Source organism: Lacerta agilis, chromosome 17, assembly GCF_009819535.1.
Source record: "Lacerta agilis isolate rLacAgi1 chromosome 17, rLacAgi1.pri, whole genome shotgun sequence".
Taxonomy (NCBI): domain Eukaryota; kingdom Metazoa; phylum Chordata; class Lepidosauria; order Squamata; family Lacertidae; genus Lacerta; species Lacerta agilis.
Genome location: NC_046328.1, coordinates 36718772 through 36738337, shown reverse-complemented (window position 1 = coordinate 36738337; position 19566 = coordinate 36718772). Strand labels below are relative to the sequence as shown.

The 19566-nt window shown below is 49.9% G+C and overlaps 1 protein-coding gene across 3 annotated transcripts in view; it reads right to left on the bottom strand.

Annotated features, from left to right (window-relative positions):
- Positions 1 to 261: 261 nt before the first annotated feature.
- CERS2 (ceramide synthase 2) overlaps positions 262 to 19566 on the bottom strand; it is a 45879-nt gene continuing 26574 nt past the window's right edge. For 2 of the 3 annotated variants that reach the window (XM_033174925.1, XM_033174926.1), the window contains exons 2-11: positions 14869 to 15042; positions 12323 to 12440; positions 9695 to 9813; positions 9140 to 9197; positions 8974 to 9024; positions 7924 to 8016; positions 5672 to 5800; positions 4362 to 4468; positions 3785 to 3938; positions 262 to 1627 (exon numbers count right to left, since the gene is read on the bottom strand). In XM_033174925.1, the coding sequence (XP_033030816.1) occupies positions 1451 to 1627; positions 3785 to 3938; positions 4362 to 4468; positions 5672 to 5800; positions 7924 to 8016; positions 8974 to 9024; positions 9140 to 9197; positions 9695 to 9813; positions 12323 to 12440; positions 14869 to 15041 (1179 nt within the window). In that variant the 5' untranslated portion in view covers position 15042 and the 3' untranslated portion in view covers positions 262 to 1450. Of the gene's footprint in view, positions 1628 to 3784; positions 3939 to 4361; positions 4469 to 5671; positions 5801 to 7923; positions 8017 to 8973; positions 9025 to 9139; positions 9198 to 9694; positions 9814 to 12322; positions 12441 to 14868; positions 15043 to 15211; positions 15235 to 19566 lie in introns of those variants that run through there. The other variant, XM_033174927.1, reaches the window with a different exon arrangement.

Below are 19566 nucleotides of genomic sequence, written 5' to 3'. Positions count from 1 at the left end.
GGTGGTGCAGTTTAGAGAAAGCTTTTTTTTTTTTAAAAAAAAAAAGACCATCACTGAGTTTTCAGCCTGCTGGCACCACTGACCTATCTGAATTAGCTTGCCGAAACATCTCCCACACCCCCAAACTAAAATACCCAGGAAAAAAGGTGAGTAATTGCTCCATGATCTCATTTGAACATTTATCTCCAAAAAATAAAACCCTCTACCTGTGATTCCCTCCCCTGTGGACTCACCATAATCCAATCACTTCTTTAATTACTCTTTTTTGCAATTTAAAAACCTCTTCCTATTGGGCTGGGGGTTGGTAAAGGCAGTGGTCAAAACTCCAGGGCCTTACAAGTGGGGGGGGCCTCCCCACTGGGCATACCTTGAGGACCAGAAGACGTATATATCGATCCCCCTCTCACCGTTCGTTTCGCTGCAGCTAAGAAAACAGAGCCAGTCTTTGCAAAGGAGTAATATGGCTTCTACGATAACCAAAAACGGATATCGAAAGGCTTTGGAGTTAAGGCAGGACCGGTGGTGTACTCCTGGCCTGGTTTTTTAAAAAGGTATCAAGACACAGTGGGTAGATGTGCTCAAAGGGGACGGGAACCGTAGCACCGCACCGGCGACGCCTGCTTGACTCCGTTTCCCAACTCTTACAGAGCGAAGGCGCAGGGATTGTCCTCATAAGTGGCGAAGGGGGACTGGGGCGGAAACCCCAACCTTACTCTCTGCAACACCCCACCCGCTTGTACCCAAAATATTTGCTTTTCCCACACACACACAAAAGGATTACTTGTGGAAAGAAAACATTTGGGCCCATGGTGTAAGATATAGTAGATCTGGGGGGTCGGGGAAAGGAGGCCGAGCCCAGCTTTCCTAACACGTTTACAAGCAGGAGGGCCTTTGGCACAGGGAAAGGGGAGAGGCCTCGATGAGGACTAGAAACTTGACAAGTGGAGTACTTTCCCCGCAAGTGTTGGTTCCTTCCGAGTGTGCTTGGAAGAAAAAGGACGTGCGTCGTTTCTGGGGTGGGGAGATGGTGGGGAGAAGAAGTTGCTCTTTGCTTGCCCGCCTTCTTGGGTGCCTAATTTGTGGGGGGATTTTGGGTGGGCAACGCGTGAGGGGTTTTCAGGGTCCTGGGAGAGAAAAATGAGCGTCGTTTGCAGTTCCTGCCTGGAGAAATGGGCCGCTCACTGTGCCCCGAGGAAAAGCGGCGAGTGTCTCGGGGTCCCCTCTTGAAATAAATCCGGCGCTACTTCGGGTACTTGGGAGGGTCCAAGGATGGAGAGAGGAGCTGGTGGGGAGGCAGGGGGCTGTGCTTCTGGCTGCAACTCCCTGGAGGAAGAGTTTTTTTTTGGCTTTAAAAATGAAAATAAAGATCTGGGCTCTGGCGGCAGACGGGGGCACCCCTGCAAAGCTGGAAGCAGAGGCTGCATGGGTACCGAAAATGGACGTCAAGCAATCAGTCGGCTTTCATCCGGTGGTTATTGTTCAAGACCGGGTGCCCGTTGCTTAGGGGGCCGTTCTTTGTGGGTGCTGCCGAGGTGGCGACTGAGGCAGCTCTCTCCTCTTCCAACTCCTCCTCCTCCTCCCCGGTGTTGTCCGTCTCGTCACGATCGCTGCGCTCGTCCTCCACCACCTGGACGGGGAGAGAAACCCAGATCAGGAAACGAGAGCGACTGGGACACTTTATTTCCCTACGGCACTACGTAGGGCTTTTAGGGAAAACAGGAAGTTAAGTGTGACCAAGAGACAGTGGCAGCGGAGCAGGAAATTAAGCGGGATGAAGAGATGGGAGTCTTTTGACCCTGGTGGCACTCCTGGTTTTGGAAAATCTTTGCCCCCAACACAAGTCATTAAAATCTTTTAGGTTCCATGCTTGTTCCAACCCACCCACCAGAGATTTTAACAACCATTCATCTGCTTTTAGCTGCTGTCTGTTCCCCGCAAGGTTATTGTTATTTTCTGCAAGCTACCTTGGTGGAACAGCCTTTTCTTTTTGAAATGAAAATAACTTCTTAAATACAGGCGAAACTCCAAAAATTAGAATATCGTGGAAAATCGTCCATTTATGTAAGCAATTGTTTTCATTAGCTACTGGAGTTTAGACTCATGACATGCAAAGTGAGATGTGTCAAGCCTTTGTTTGTTATAATTGTGATGGTTATGGCGTACAGCTGATGAGAACCCCAAAACTGAGATTGTTAATTTGGGGTTCTCATCAGCTGTACGCCATAATCATCACAATTACAACAAATAAAAGCTGGACATAGACTCATGACGTGCAAAGAGAGATATCTCATATATTAGTTTCACCTTTTAAGTTGAATTGCTGAAAGAAATGAACCTTTCCACGATATTCTCATTTTTCGAGTTACACCTGTACATAATTCTGGATATTAACCCTACCCCCCTTTGCATCCCCGCTTTGAGAGGTGGAACTGGAAATATTCAACCAATATTCAGAATCTGATTTACCTTTCCAAAGGGTGCTGTTGCTGTTTTTCAGTTACTTTTATTCACCGTAATTTATTCATGTCCTGCCTTTCCTGAATGCAGCTTGAGATGGGCTTGCAATGAAACTTAAAAGTGCAGCAGCACAAAATAAAACCTACAAGCAGCTTTTAAAATCAATTTGACAGGAGATCAGGCAGCCTGCGGCAATTAAAAGCCACTCACGGCCTAAAACGGCTTTCCTCGTAACGGAAGTGTCGAGGATAAGCCATCCAGCAGATCTTTTCCACATAAAATCCCAAGTTCTGACCCACAGAAATTGCTTCTGGGCACGGCAGAATCTAGCATCCTGGACAGCACAGCTTCCATTACCAGGAAGAGGAAAACATGAAAGTAAGTTGCTAGCCCTCATGACGACAAGAATAGGGTTAAAAAAATGTCTAAGGGCACAGGGAGACAGATTCAATTCCTCCTCGGTGTAAAATGTCGATCCCAGTGTGGCAAAGTGGCTAGAGGAGGGACGGGGAGCCTTTTTCGGATCCACAGGACAGGTCCTTGTCAGGGTTAGCCTCGTGGCCAAATATTGACAGGTGGGTAGGCCCATCCACCTGATGCCGTAATGGCGTCAGGTGATTCAGAACCCCATAGCCCAAAATTGGGACTTCAAACTGCCACTAGGGCATGACCAAAAAAGGAGTATTGGCTCTTAGAAATTCGTGCTTGAGTTTTGATTTTTCCTCATCCCTCCGTGTACCTTTCCCCTTGTATGTTGTTGGTTTTAGTTTTTTAAGACTAGGCCTTCAGGTAGGGACTGTCTTGATTGTATGGAAGCCGCCACCAACCCCCACTCCCCCCCCAGGGCAGGAGCCTTTTTGACTGAAGAGTTGGGTGTAATTGCTCCAAGCAACAAATAAATCATGGGTGGGCTAACTAAGGTCCGGAGGCCGGATCTGGCCCAATCGCTTTCTAAATCTGGCCCACGGACGGTCCGGGAACCATGACAGGCCAAAAGTGGCCTACAGGCCGCAGGTTGCCGACCCCTGGGTTAGGGAGACCAGGGTTCAAAATCTCCATTTGGCATGAAGCTCGCTGGATATGTCCTGGGGGCAGTCCCTGTCTCTTAGCTTGGCCTACCTTGCAGGGTTGTTGTGGAGAATACGGAAAGCCGGAGAACCATGCTAGTAAGCTACCTCGAGTCCCTTTGAGGAAAAGTGGGACAGCAATAAATATATTTTAAACAGAGTTGCCCTCTGAGTTGGTTTTCTCTTATACCTCCTCCTACCAGACAAAACACGAACTTGGGGAGGGTACAAAAAAAAAAACAACCCAAAACCCAACTTGCCTTTCCAGTTATGAATTTCTGGGCCATCCGGATAATGAGGTACGCCCAAAATATGTGCAGAGACTGCAAAATCACCATCATGAGGTTGAAGAAATAGTAGCCGAAGAAAGGTGGGTACATTTCCAAGGGGTACACCATGGTGCAATGCAGGATCCTATAAAATTCAACATATGGAATCAGATAAAGACAAATTAGATTGGGGGGGAAACCACATTGGCAGTTTACCCCCTTCGCAGAGCTACAATTCCCAGCGCCCTTAAACTACAATTCCCAGGGTTCTTTTGGGGGGTAAACCAGGGGCTTTATAAGCCCTTTCAAGGAACAGCATGGGTGTGGCCTAATAGCAACTGGCAGATTATATTCCCCTATGAACTGGCCCACATGTAGTCATTAGCCGCGATTCCTGTATCGCAGGGGGTTGGACTGGATGACCGTTGGGGGTCCCTTTCCCACTCTATACACTTTTGTGCTTCTGTTCCCCCCCGCCGCCGCCGCCCATTCTCTCTCCCAACAGCTTCTCGACAGGCAGACATTCAACAGGTAAACCTCAGTCGCACGCTGCGCACGTAACTCTCACCAGAACGGAAGGATGATGAGTCGCGTGACGATGAAGATGGTGGCGAAGACGATGAAGATGTTGTTGGACATGTTCTTCCAGCCTGCGTAGTTGAACATTTTTGCCGACTGCAGAGACACAGAAAGAGGGGAGGCAACGTTTTCAGGCAGCCCTGAGCTCAGGGAGAGACGGAAGATGCTCTGGGTATGAAGAGCGCAATGGAGCATCTTCTCGTGGGCAGGATGCGGCCCATGGGGGGTCCCTCTACCTGTCCCCCGGGGGTCTCTCCCAGGGCTGGGTTCAGGTTTGATGAGGCCCTAAGCTACTGACGGCAAGGGGGCCCTTTATATATCTAGCTGTCCTTTGCCAACCAGAAATTGTCGCTGTTTTTTTGCGTCGAATATATGGTAATTCATGGCCATTTGCACGTAACAAAAATATGTATTTTATCAAAGTAATTGTTGAAAAGTCCATGCAGAATGCAGGCACCCTATATATAGGAATGAGCAAACCAGGGATATTTTAGGGAGCAGGCTAGCAGGCGGGGCCCCCGACTTACATCATAGGAGCCTACACAACACAAAACACTCTTGCTGTACGTAGGTTTTATTTTATTAGTTTATTTTGGAAATGCACGTCCAGTTTTTCCCCCCTTTAAATTTTTTTGGGGCCCCCAAGAGAGTGGGGCCCTAAGCTATAGCTTGTTTAGCTTATACATAAGTCTGGCACTGGTCTCCCCACACCACATGCTTCCCTGGACCTGTTCCACCCCCTAAGTGTCCCCCCCCCTCTTGCCTGCTTGGGAGGACAGACCAGGGAGTAGAAAGCGGCCAACAAAATAGAAGCAAACTGCTCTCTTAAGGGTTTCAGGCCACCTAAACATTAGGAAGAACTCCTGACAGTGAGAGCTGTCCGACAGTGGAATTTGCTGCCAAGGAGTGTGGTGGAGTCTCCTTCTTTGGAGGTCTTTAAGAGGAGGCTTGACAGCCATCTGTCAGGAATGCTTTGGTGGTGTTTCCTGCTTGGCAGGGGGTTGGACTGGATGGCCCTTGGGGTCTCTTCCAACTCTAGGATTCTATGATTCTATGAATATTCCCAGTCCTACCTGGAAATGCTACCGGGACCTTCTGCATGCAAAGCGGGTGCTCTAACCACTGAGCCCCACAGCCCTTCCCGGACATGCCGCCGTTTAATTATGTGTTTTTAAGAAGCGACCCCATGCAGCACAAGGTGCCCGGAACGGGGAGAGCCCCTAAGTCAAGTCAGACCTCTGGGCTTGAGCTCCGGGTTACACCCCTGCGAGGGAGGAGGAATGGGTCCCGATCCCTCACCTCCAGCAAGAAGTCTGAGGAGTCATGCAAGGCCATGATGAGAGTCCCGGCCCGGATGTAGTTGGTGAACCAGGAGAAGCTAATCAGGACGATGGTCGCTACATGATGAATGACCTGTTCCTTGAAGTCCTGCCCAAAACCAAAAATCAGCCAAAGCATTAACAGAAAAAACCCATTTCCCCAGAAATCTGCTTCATTGACTACGCAAAAGCATTTGACTGTGTCGACCACAGCAAACTATGGCAAGTTCTTAAAGAAATGGGAGTGCCGGATCACCTCATTTGTCTCCTGAGAAATCTCTATGTGGGACAAGAAGCTACAGTTAGAACTGGATATGGAACAACTGATTGGTTCAAAATTGGGAAAGGAGTACAACAAGGCTGTATATTGTCTCCCTGCTTATTTAACTTATATGCAGAATTCATCATGCGAAAGGCTGGACTGGATGAATCCCCAACCGGAATTAAAGAACCTTTTAATGAGGGTGAAAGAGGAGAGCGCAAAATATGGTCTGAAGCTCAACATTAAAAAAACTAAGATCATGGCCACTGGTCCCATCACCTCCTGGCAAATAGAAGGGGAAGAAATGGAGGCAGTGAGAGATTTCACTTTCTTGGGTTCCATGATCACTGCAGATGGTGACAGCAGTCACGAAATTAGAAGACGCCTGCTTCTTGGGAGAAAAGCAATGACAAACCTAGACAGCATCTTAAAAAGCAAAGACATCACCTTGCCGACAAAGGTCCGTATAGTTAAAGCTATGGTTTTCCCAGTAGTAATGTATGGAAGTGAGAGCTGGACCACTGACAAGGCTGATTCCCGAAGAATTGATGCTTTTGAATTATGGTGCTGGAGGAGACGCTTGAGAGTCCCATGGACTGCAAGAAGATCATACCTATCCATCCTTAAAGAAATCAGCCCTGAGTGCTCACTGGAAGGACAGATCCTGAAGTTGAGGCTCCAATACTTTGGCCACCTCATGAGAAGAGAAGACTCCCTAGAAAAGACCCTGATGTTGGGAAAGATGGAGGGCACAAGGAGAAGGGGACGACAGAGGATGAGATGGTTGGACAGTGTTCTCAAAGCGACTGGCATGAGTTTGGCCAAACTGCGGGAGGCAGTGGAGGATAGGGGTGCCTGGCGTGCTCTGGTCCATGGGGTCACGAAGAGTCGGGACACGACTGAACGACTGAACAACAACAACTTAAATCACTGTTACTACAGACCAGTTTTTTTCAATTCTGAATTGAGACGAGTTTGGATTTAAACTGTTTGGCCAAACTCATGCCAGTCTTATTTTATTGGTCTGTTTATATGTTACTGAGTTTTCAAAACTACACCGAATGCAATGCTTGTTAATGTTTAACACTTGGTGTCCTCCTGAGCCTCTCCCGAGCTCAAAATTCATGGTCAGAGAAGCAGTATACAGCGGCACCTTGGAAGCCGAATGGAATCCGTTCCGGAAGTCCGTCTGACTTCCAAAATGTTCGGAAACCAAGGCGCGGCTTGTGGTTGGCTGCAGGAAGCTCCCGCAGCCAATCGGAAGCCCCGTCGGACGTTCAGCTTCCAAAGGAACATTCGGAAACCGGAACAGTCACTTCCGGGTTTGCAGCGTTCCGGAGCCAAAAGGTTTGAGAACTCGAAAACCAAGGTAAAGGGACCCCTGACCATTAGGTCTAGTCGCAGACGACTCTGGGCTGTGGCTATCTCGCTTTACTTAGACCTGTTCTGTTTCTGAGAGCGCCAGTTGCTTTAAACTGATTTTTCATATTGTGTCTCGATTTCAAACAGGTTTAAGCCTTCCCTAAAAAACTTTTTAGGGAAGTTTTTAATGTGTGATATTTTTGTATTTGATTTCTGTTGGAAGCCGCCCAGAGTGGCTGGGGAAATCCAGCCAGATGGGCGGGGTACAAATAATAAATATTATTCAGCAGAGCTCTCTTGAGTACCACCGTTGCAGGGGGTTGGTTTGGATGACCCTCAGGGCCCCTTCCAACTCTAAAATCTGATTGTTCTTTCATACACCCCCCACCCATTTTTTAGCTATCATGGAAGTTTAATGATAACGCTCAACCTCATGCTGCCATCAACCTGCAGTGATAATATGTGTATCTCGTTACGGATATGTATTATTATTTTTTTGTTAACTTTGTTGAATCTAAAAGAAGATCAGCTTCTACTGATCAACTGCAAATCCAGCAGCGAAGGTCAGGCAGCGCCTGCGCTCCCCGCGAGCCAAGCCTTCGACTCACCTTCCGCTTCACGTCCGAGGCGATGCTGAACAACAGGGACCAGTAAAACGAAAGCTCAATCATGTAATACCAGTACTGGGACGGCAGCAGGTTCTGGAGGAGGGAGGGAGGGAGAAAAACCCCTCAAATATAGCCAGATCGTTCCGCGTCCTCAGCCAACATTAAAAAAAACACCAGTTTTGTGGTCTCCCCATCCCAGGGAAGTGTAAGAACACAAGGAATGCCCCGCTGAATCAGACCAAAGGGACCACCACCTCTCCTGTTCTTCTGGAGCGCTTGCTTTTCCTCTGCCCTCCTCACCCCTCCTTTCCTTTTGTGTCGTTCCTTCTTCGACAGCAAGCTTCATTTATTTAAAAGCATTTTTTGCCGCCTGATGTTTCACAATATCTAAAAGCAGCTGACTGCACCGGTGCAGATTTCGGTCATCTTGATCTCACTACCCCCCCCCCCCCCCCCGGTTTATAGTTTTGTGCTCCTTGTTTCATGGTGTATTGTAGATATTTTCTTTGCCACCACCCCCTTATAGATTTTTCTTTTTCTTTTTTTTTTAAAAAAAAAGGTAAATCCAAAGGTTGGGTATATATAATTTCTAATGCACGCACCACATGAACACACAGGGCTGTTGTCCCTGCTCAAGTTGCTTGCGAACCCTGCCTTCCCCCCACCAACCCCCCTACCCCATTGCCAACCCCCACCCCGTTCTTTTACACCTCACCAAGCTGTCCCCTTGCAGCTTCATCAGGCCCACATTCTCACAAATCTGTCAGGCTCTCTGCACATCCTCAGAGACACTCTGTGTCCCCCCCCACCCAGCTTTATTCAAACCTCTGCTGTCGTTTAAAACCGCCATTTCTCTTTTAAATCCTCCCCTCGCCCTCATTTCATGCAACTCCAGGGTGGTGACGCCGCACTACAACTCCCCCCCCCCCCAAAAAAAAACACCAAAGGCTGTGTGATGACCGCCTTAGGTTTCTATATGTATATGAAGATACACAATTTTATTTTATTTTATTAAAAAAGCAAAGGTCACAGCATAAAAACTTAGCTCACCTGTGTAGGGTATCCTTCCCAAACTAGCCTGAGGTTGTAGAACCAAGGTTTCTGCAAGTTCAGGGGACAAAGCGTAAAAAAGACAGGAGCCAATTAAGTTCAAGAGGATGGGCAAAAAAGGGAAATACCATTTCCCGCGTTCAAATTTAGGAGGAAATGTACTCACGTCAGCTATGACGGCCGTGCCAGCAATGAAAGCAAGAAGGTAAAAGGTGAATCTCCAACTGGAAAAGGAAGCACAAAGTCTGTTTCTTGTCCCCTGAGCAAATGAAGCACGCGTTCTCAGGCATGTCAAGAGTGCCGCTGGGGGCGTGCAGAGTGCCTCTGACGTCTGCCAGGAGTGGTAGGGCGAGAGGCAAGGAGACGGACAGTAGGGGGAGCCAGAGAGCCAATGGCAGGCGGAGCCGCCCCCTGGATGGGTTGTAAGGAAGACTCCGGCTACTAAATCTTTTGGACTCGTCCGGCTGTGACAATATGCCTGAATTTGTCGCCCTCTGGGTGTTGATGGGCACCCAGCTGCCATCGCACAGCATGCCCACGGTCCAGGGGTGTTGGGAACTGGACTTCCAGTGGATCTGGAGTGTTTTGGCGTGCACAGAGCATTGAGGAAGGTTGGCCTGAGGCAGCCAGCTGCCGACCCCTAATCCAGCGACGCTTTTGCAGACGGGGGCAGGGCAAGCCTGCTATTCACCCAAGCTACACCGCGGTGCTGCAGGCCTACCTGGACTCCCGAAATTTCTTGAGCAAGCTGGGCCGGTCCTGATTGCGCCGCCGGCGGAACCAGCGCTCAACCTGCCGGGGGTTGCAGCCGCTTTTCTTTGAGAGGCCCTCGATGTCTGCCTGCGGGGGCAGAAAAAGGAAAAAGGAAGGGGGCATTCAGAGGGAGGAGAGAGAGCTCAGGGAAGAAAGCCATTGAAATGCAGGCAGCAGCAACATTTGCTTTGCCATTTCTACCTTGACACACTAGGTTTCTAAGTGCGTGGATCTCATGTGTTCTTTCCAGAAAAAAGCCATTGGTTTTGATGAAAGTTTCCACCTGGGGGTCCTGCTTTGAGAGATGACCTCTCTAGTTGCAACATCAGCCTGGCAAAGACTTATTGATTTGAAGATGTGCTGGTTGGCCCAGAAGTTTTTTCTGCTTAAGAACTCAGCTGACCCAATGCAGTTTCCAAGCTGCTTTCATGCTGGAGTTTTGCAGCCCTTCGATTCCCCCCAAATTTTGATGCCGTTTTTTATATTTCATACGGTTGGCTTTGGGTCATTGTGTCCCGGAGCTCTGGGAATCTCAAGAAGGGGACATTTCCGAGCCAAAAATGCCAGGGATTGAACCCGAGATCTTCTGCAGCCAAATTTATGCCACTGGGACGATGAATTTAGGGAAATTAGGCAGGGGTGAGCACACCCCAAGTGCAAAAAAAGAAGCTCACCCTGGGAAAACCATCTTCCATTCAACAGGGGGAAAGAATCCCGTCCTCCTGCTTCTGAAAACACAGGTTTCTCACGGCCCTGCCTGGAGATGCCATTGGGACCTGGGACTTTCTGCGCTCTACCAATGAGCTACGGCCTGTCCCCACCTCCATCCAGACAGTGATGCAAGAAGGCACAGATTTGGCTCGGGGGCTGCCAGCTGGCAAAGCCATGCAGGAGATTGCAAGCTTTTCGCTCTCGTTTATAGGCTTAATTACTCCGATGCACCAACTTGGGAGTTCAGAGCGTATGTCCACAACACGTACTGGCATGGGCCGCGTGGTGCCAGCAACAAGCCAATTAATTTTTCAAGAGGCACATGCTAGGCACCGTCCGGATCCCTGTGTGGGAGAAATGGTAAGCCAGAGGCTCGGGAACATCAGCTCTGGCAGAAGACCAGCTCCATTAGGTGCCTCCTGACCCAGGACTTTTTCTGTGCCAGCTGGTCACTGCAAGAGTTACTATTAAAAAAGTGGCGCCTGAGCGTGTTTTTCCTCTGCCCTCCCTACCCCTTCTTCCTCGTGTGCCATGTCTTTTTTCTTTTATATGACTGTAAGCTTGTGGGCAGGGACTGTTTTGTTTTAATTGACTGGACGATGGGAGCCTTTCTGGCTGAAGAGCGTTGGGTGCGAATGCTCTAAATGAGGGAGCTGAGAGAAACATTTTCCATGTCTTCGAGTAGAGTCTCCTCTGTGAAAACCTCCTCTCACGTATTGCGAAAAATCCTGACCGCTACCACTGTCATAGCGTCCATTTAAAGTACTACAATACCCCCAGGAATCCTGGGAGTTGCAGTTTGTCTTGGGTGCTGGGAATTGTGAGAAGGAAACCTTTGTTCCCCTTAAAGGAAAAGGTAAAGGGACCCCTGACCATTAGGTCCAGTCGCGGATGACTCTGGGGTTGCGGCGCTCATCTCACTTTATTGGCAGAGGGAGCCGGCGTACAGCTTCCGGGTCATGTGGCCAGCATGACTAAGCCGCTTCTGGCGAACCAGAGCAGCGCACGGAAACGCCGTTCACCTTCCTGCCGGAGTGGTACCTATTTATCTACTTGCACTTTGACGTGCTTTCAAACTGCTAGGTTGGCAGGAGCTGGGACCGAGCAACGGGAGCTCACCCCGTCATTGCGGGGATTCGAACCGCCGACCTTCTGATCGGCAAGCCCTAGGCTCTGTGGTTTAACCCACAGCGCCACCTGCGTCCCTTTGTTCCCTTTACAGAGCTAAAATTCCCAGAATTCTCTATGTTTTTAGTGGTTCTTATCTGTAAAATGCCTTGAGTCCCATCAATGTAAAAGGAAGGGTGTAAATTATTATTATTTGAGATGGATCATTAACCACTATGGGAATTGTAGAATTGATGCTTTTGAATTATGGTGCTGGAGGAGACTCTTGAGAGTCCCATGGACTGCAAGAAGATCAGACTTATCCATTCTCAAGGAAATCGGCCCCGAGTGCTCACTAGAAGGACAGATCCTGAAGTTGAGTCTCCAGTACTTTGGCCACCTCATGAGAAGAGAAGACTCCTTGGGAAAGACCCTGATGTTGGGAAAGATGGAGGGCACAAGGAGAAGGGGACGACAGAGGATGAGATGGTTGGACAGTGTTCGCGAAGCTACTAACATGAGCTTGGCCAAACTGCGAGAGGCAGTGAAAGATAGGCGTGCCTGGCGTGCTCTGGTCCATGGGGTCACGAAGAGTCGGACACGACTGAACGACAACAACAAATGGTATACTGATCTTCTAACAACTCTTCACAAACTAAAGTTTCCAGGATTCTTTGAGAGGAAGCCATGGCCGTTTAAAGCAGAATCATAGTATTTAAATGTATGATACAAAGAACATCCTTCCTCTCTCAAACATGGCTTCCCTGGCAAAAATTACCTGTTTGGGGTGTTTACAGGACGCCGTATAAAATTTCTCTAGGACGGGATTCGGAGTCGCTTTTAACCGCACTTTCTCCTTGACGTTCAAAAGACCCGCTAGCGGAGTTGCCACATATCTGGAGGGTGGGGTAGGTGAAAAGAGCAGCGGAAAGGGAAAGGGAAGAGAGGGGAACGAAAGAAAACACACACAAAATTAGGATTCTGCAGCAGTTTCCGGTGCCAGAACAGAAATGGCCGTTAAATCAGCAAATCAGGGTTTCCTTTGAGGAAGGTCTGAGCTCCGAAACCATCAGATGCGGCACGAGCAATGGAGGAAGCTGCCTTCATTCAGAGTCCGACCACTGGAGTGCATCCAGCTCCGGACTGCCTACACTGGCTGGCAGCAGCTCTCCAGCAGTTGGGACAAGGGGATCGAGCCTGAACTTTTCTGTCTCCGAAGCAGAGGCTCCACCCCTGAGCTACGAATCCTCTTTTAAAACAGTGCTAGGATTCCAGTCCTCATGGTCCTGAACACAGGACTGATTTAACATTTAACTAGCTGCCCGGCTTCGGGCATGGAGTCTTTTTCCAGCCCAATCATGGGGGATTGCCAGCCTAGTCCTCATTCTGCATAAAGGGCTGAATTAAATGCAGGCGCAGGAGGCAGCTTCATACTGAGCCAGACCCTTGGTCCATCTAGCTCAGTATTTCCTACACTGACTGGCAGTGTCTCTTTGGGGTTTCTGGCAGGGAGGGGTGGTATTCACAGCCCCACCTAGAGATGCCGGAAATCGAACCTGGGACCGTCTGCATGCGAAGCAGGGAATCGGGGATCCCAGTAAATGCTGGGCCTTGCGTCAATTCATAGAATGGTAGAGTTGGAAGGGACCCCTCGGGGTCATCTAGTCCAACCCCCCCTGCAATGCAGGAATCTCCGCTAAAACATCCAGGACGGATGGCCATGCAACCTCTTTACCCCACGTAAACCCACCTGGCCACTCCAATCTGGAGAACTGTTACAATTCCCACCTCTGCATTTGTAGGAAATCCCATTACACTTTGGAACTCCCTGCCTATTGATGTCAGGCAGGCTCTTTCGCTGAATTCTTTTCGGCGCCTGAACATCTTTGTGCAGGCGGCCTTATCCAGACGTGCGGAACGCCTGCAGGCATTTTAATCCGGATGCGGCCCAATCACCTTCTAAATGCGGCCAGCGGATGGTCCGGGAATCAGCGTGTTTTTACATGAGTAGAATGTGTCCCTTTTATTTAAAATGCATCTCTGGGTTATTTGTGGGGCCTTCCTGGTGTTTTTACATGAGCAGAATGTGTCCTTTTATTTAAAATGCAACTCTGGGTTATTTGTGGGGCATAGGAATCCGTTCACATTTTTTTTTTCAAAATATAGTCCGGCCCACCACATGGTCTGAGGGGCAGTGGACCGGACCCCTGCTGAAAAACTCTGCTGACCCCTGGCTTATAGATTATTACGTGAAGATTTCCAACAGTCTCCCTCCTCCACCCCAGATAAATCTCTGGGTTTCATTCCCTGCTTCCCCGCTTTACAATCAAGCGTCAACTTTACGAGAGGAATCAAGTAAGGCGGTCGTAAAAAGGGCATCTGGAGAGCTGCAGTGCTGCAGGGATTTGTTGCAAGGGGGCACACAGCCCCCAATACCCCCCCCCATCAGCCTGCCCCCCAACCCCCCCCCCCCGTTGAGCGTATCCTAGAGCTAGCGGGCAACTCTTCTCATGCTTTCTCCAACATTGCCACACCGTAAAAAAAACATACACACAGAGGCCAGCCACTCAAACAATGCTCCGATTGTCTCCCATCTTCTGTGGAGAAGGGGGGGGGGCGGGTATTGTCAACCGTGATAAATAATTGCTTTTTAATTCTCCGGCCTGGCCGTCTCAGGCCAGTCCGCGGGCGCTGCTGACTTCATCGGGAACGCCGCCCCCTCCGCAGACAACCGCTGGCAGGTGACACAATGCCACAATTATGCCAAGGGCCCGTGGCTGGGTCGAGGCCGATGCCGTAGCCTTGCTGCCCTCTCCCTCTCCCCCCTCCCCCCCCGCTTTTCTCCAATTGTTTCCTTAGGACTTGGCGCGGGATCTGGGCACAGGGAGAAAAAGCGTCTCGCCTTTGCCCCCAAACTCTTGAGGAATCCGCAGCGCCCACGGGGAGAGGCCGACCCGAAGCGCGCCTCCCTCCTTCCCAGGGCGAGCGGTCAGGAGTTTGCAAGGTTTGCGGCTTTCCATAGCGGCCTGGCTGCAGGATCAGGCCAGAAAAGGTGCATCGGGTCCGGCGTTCTGTCCTCGCGGTGGGCAAATGCCCCTAAGAACCGAGGAATACAGATAGACTGCCCCTGGACCTGGAGGTTCCACAAGTGCCTCTTTTCTTTTTGTTCAGCCAATCAGAAATTTGCTGGTTGTTGACCCCGTGGGGCCAGTCCCCACCTCTCAGCCTAGTTACTTCACAGGGACCTTGCTCCCCTGTCTCCCACCCCACCCCGGGTTCGCCCCAAATGGACCAGCCTCCTCCTCTGGGACCGAGGGTACTCACATTTCAAAGAGGTGCCTGATGATGAGGAAGAGAAATGCTAGAGGGATGGTGATATACAAGTCTCTGGACTGTGGGGCCACGCGGCCATCGCTGACTTCGATGTCTGCCCAGGTGAGGTTGGACGGCAACCAGAGCCGGTCCCACCAGAAGTAGTTGCATAATGTCTGGAACATCCTGCGGAAATGAAGAAAACAGAAACGGCGTGATTGAGGAAGGCAGCTTCCGACTGGAAGAGACGACGGGCAGAGGGCTCAGAGCCATGTTCACACCATGTATTTAAAGCCCTACGGTACCACTTTAAATGCCCGTGGCTCCCCTATATTCCACTCTGGTCAGACCTCACCTGGAGTACTGTGTCCAGTTCTGGGCACCACAGTTCAAGGAGGATACTGAACAAGCTGGAACGTGTCCAGAGGAGGGCAACCAAAATGGTCCAGGCCTGGAAACAATGCCTTATGAGGAACGGCTTAGGGAGCTGGGTATGTTTCGCCTGGAGAAGAGAAGGTTAAGGGGTGATCTGATAGCCTTGTTCAAATATTATAAAGGGATGTCATATAGAGGAGGGAGAAAGGTTGTTTTCTGCTGCTCCAGAGAAGCGGACACGGGGCAATGGATTCAAACTACTGTACAAGAAAGAAGATTCCACCTAAACATGAGGAAGAACTTCCTGACCGTAAGAGCTGTCCGACAGTGGAATTTGCTGCCAAGGAGTGTGGTGGAGTCTCCTTCTTTGGAGGTCTTTAAGCGGAGGCTTGACAGCCATCTGTCAGGAATGCTTGATGGGGTTTCCTGCTTGGCAGGGGGTTGGACTGGATGGCCCTTGTGGTCTCTTCCAACTCTAGGATTCTATGATTCCTGCAAGAATCCTGGGAACTGAAGTTTGGCTAAGGGCGCCGAGTGTTGTTAGGAGGGGACCCCTAGCGCTTCTCTGCTAAAGCTACAATTCCCAGAGCGGTTTAACAATCAATCTCTCTTCACAGGGAGTTTTGGGATTTGTAGTTCTGCGAGAGGGAATGGGGGGGGGGTCTCCTCTCTCCTGACAGCTCTCAGCATCCTTGACAAACTACAACTCCCAGAATTCCTGGGGAGGGGAAGCCGTGCCTGTTCAAAGTGTTATCGCAGAGCTTTGAATGCATGGTGCCAAAGAAACCAAAGTCAATATAGTTTCCCCTTCTATAGACTTTTATTTAGAGGCAGGCATCCCCAACCTGCGGCCCTCCAGATGTTTTGGCCTACAACTCCCATGATCCTAGCTAACAGGACCAGTGGTCAGGGATGATGGGAATTGTAGTCTCAAAACATCTGGAGGGCCGAAGGTTGGGGGTCCTGATTTAGAGGGATGTGTATCTAACGACACCATTTCCCCCGCAGCTCGAGGGCCACATGACTTGCTGGGACCCCTACAAGGGGCCGGCAGTGGGGCGGAGCCAGGGGCAAAAGTGGGCGGAGCCAGGGGCAAAAGTGGGCGGAGCCAGACACGCAGGTGTTCCCTTTGTCCAGGGGACAACGTCCCAGCCATGCACTTCAGAGGGTTGCGGAGAGTAGACTCACCGGAAGCAGCGAAATACTCAACACAACTAACTTTGGTCGATTGATTTCAACGGGTCTACTCAAAGTAGAACTTAGCTGGATACCAAACGGGGGTTCTGGGCACACACACCTCTATCCGAGCAAGCAAGGGGACTTACGATTGCCTGAAGGATACAGGCTTCCCAGTTAAAGTCCTCAAGGGGTGTGCAGGGTTCAATGTGGCCCCCAGTCCTCACTACCTGGCCCCCAGGTACCTCCCTCTCTGGGCTGCCTTTCAAGTGCTTCTGATTAGCCGGAATGTATCCTCAGAACCGTGACGCAAGGAAGTATATAGAAACCTCTGAATTTCCAGGGGGCTATTGCCTTTGGCCCTGCCCACCACCACACGCGGCCCCCGCGGAAACGTCGTCCGCAAGGAATCTGCCCCCACCCCCGGTTGAAAAAGGGTTTCTCCTACTTCTGCCTTGCATGCCCCCAAGTAACTTGCGCCTTCAGGAATAACCATAGCGCCTCTAAGCATATGCAGAGTGCCATGCGTCTCGAAGAAACCAAGCCACACATACACACACCCTGCACTTAGGAGGCCGGAGTGGACCGGAACTCTGGATAAGCGCAACAAAATATTAAAGTTGGAATGTGGAAAATATGAGAAAACAGGAACAAAGCAGGAAGATGATGTTGGAGATACATACTTCAAGGTCCAAAGTATGGGGAGCCCAGAAAAAAATCATAATTAATAATTAGATTGTAATTTGGCTGTTTTTTATTTAGTTTATTGTTTAAATTGGAATCGCTATGGTTTGATGGATATGTTAATTGGCTGTTTTTAGTGAAAAAAATTAATAATATGGTTTAGAAAAACCAAAACAAATGAAAGGCAAGCAGTTCTGTAGGAAGAGCTAAGGGGGAGGGGCACCCAGCCCGGCACCCTGGGAGTGGCAGGAGCCCACAAGCAGGACCCCAGGAAAAGAGAAGGGGTGGCTTTGATTTCCCTCTGCCAATCTCATTAGAATAAATAAAACACTCTCGGCAGCCGGTGTTGGAAATTAGCCAGGCACGTTTTTGCAGCTTGGAGATCTCTGGGTGCCAAGTTGGCGAGTGGCATCTCCACTCGGCTGGCTCCTCCAGCCTTCCTCAGCAGGTAAGCAGAACATCTTATTATTGCGTTCACGTCCCACCTGTTTCTCCAAGGAGTACATGGTTCAGCCCTGCTCCCTCAGTTAATCCCTACATGGACCTGTGAGGTAGGTCTCGCCAGAGTGGCACATGCTCTGGTTATCCCTCACTTGGACTTCTGCAATGCGTTCCACGTGGGGCTACCTTTGAAGGTGACCTGGAAACTGCAACTAATCCAGAATCCAGCAGCTAGTATTAAGTAATTAAATTGTTGTTGTTGTTGGTAAAGAGGCTGAGACTGACTCTAAGGTCACCCAGCGAACTTCATGGCAATGTGGGGAATTCGAACCCGGACCTCCGAGGGTTTTGGTCTGACGCTCTAACTTCGGCAACTATGCTGGATTCCTAGAGTACTTCTGCTCAGGAACAGCATTACAATTAAGGAGGCAAATAAAAATGGGGAAAGCAAAATGTGTCGCTTAGAGACGGAGATGGAATATTTTTTTTTATTTTGGTAAAGGTGGTATAGAACTTATCATCATAACACGGACCCAGCGCTTAAGACATTCCATTGATGCAAACATAACCTGGGGATTAAGGTGCCATTTGCTGACTGGATTATATATCTGAGTTTCAACCATGGTTGGCAACATATCAGTAGCCTGTTGCAAGTCCCTTCCCTTGCAGAGGAGGAGATGAAGATGAGGCCAGACAAGATAAGGGAATGAGAACACAGAAAAGAGAGAACTTGGCGAAAAGCCCGGTGCCAAGATTACGATGGAGAGGGACACACCATCTCTCCGCAGACAGATCGAATGGCACTGCCAGTCCACGTAGGACCATTCTGGAGCAGTTCAGGCAGAATTTGACCACGTTCGGACCGTCCAATAAAACCCAGACTTTTTCGTCAAACCGGGTCAAGACGCAATTTTGTCCCCAGTCGCTGAACTTCGCAGAGTTTGGCAAGGGCAAAACCGAGAATGGTAGCAGGATATTCTTAGGGGGTTGTGGGTTCAAGAGCCCCACGCTGGGCAAAAGATCCCCGCGCTGCAGGGGGTTGGACTAGATGACCCTGGGGTGTCCCTTCCAACTCTGCGGTTCTCTGACATTGAAATGCGTCGTTGAGAGGGCAGGGGAAGGAGAGACAGCTGGAAGTCAGGGGAACATCGGCAAAACATGACTTTGCTCCTAATCAATAAAGCATTGAATATGAAGCCCTGGGCGTGTTAAGATTTGCCGCCACAAGTCAGGCCAGGACTCGAGGGGTTTGCGGCGATGCCAATTTGGGGAAAGGCAAAGTTCTGCTGGCCCCATTTGCTCCCGTCTGAAGAAAGGGGGCAGCGTTTGGGACCTTTGGGTTTGGAGGGCAGACGAGGAAGAGGCAATCTGACAGGAAATGGGCAGAGAGGAGATTTTCCTCCCTCTCCCAAGGAAGCAGAACGTTGGAAGGTTTGGGACAGATAAAAGGAAGGAATCAACAGAGCTAAGAATTGATGCTTTTGACTTCTGGTGCTGGAGGAGACTCTTGAGAGTCCCATGGACTGCAAGAAGATCAAATCTATCCATTCTCAAAGAAATCAGCCCTGAGTGCTCACTGGAAGGACAGATCCTGAAGTTGAGGCTCCAGTACTTTGGCCACCTCATGAGAAGAGAAGACTCCCTGGAAAAGACCCTGATGTTGGGAAAGAGGGAGGGCACAAGGAGAAGGGGACGACAGAGGACGAGATGGTGGGACAGTGTTCTCGAAGTGACTGGCATGAGTTTGGCCAAACTGCGAGAGGCAGTGAAGGATAGGCCTGCCTGGCGTGCTCTGGTCCATGGGGTCACGAAGAGTCGGACACGACTGAACAACAACAACAGAGCTAAACTGCGGAATTCCCTCCCACTGGAAGGCAGGCATGGCCACCAAACCTAGATGGATTTAAAAGATGGGCAAATGAATGGCTATCGACGGCAGGAAGGAAAACAGGATCCCGGCCTGATCCAGCTGAGCTCTTCTCACGTTCTGATGGAACCTCCAGGCCCAGAAGCAGTCTACCTTGGTTCCTAGGT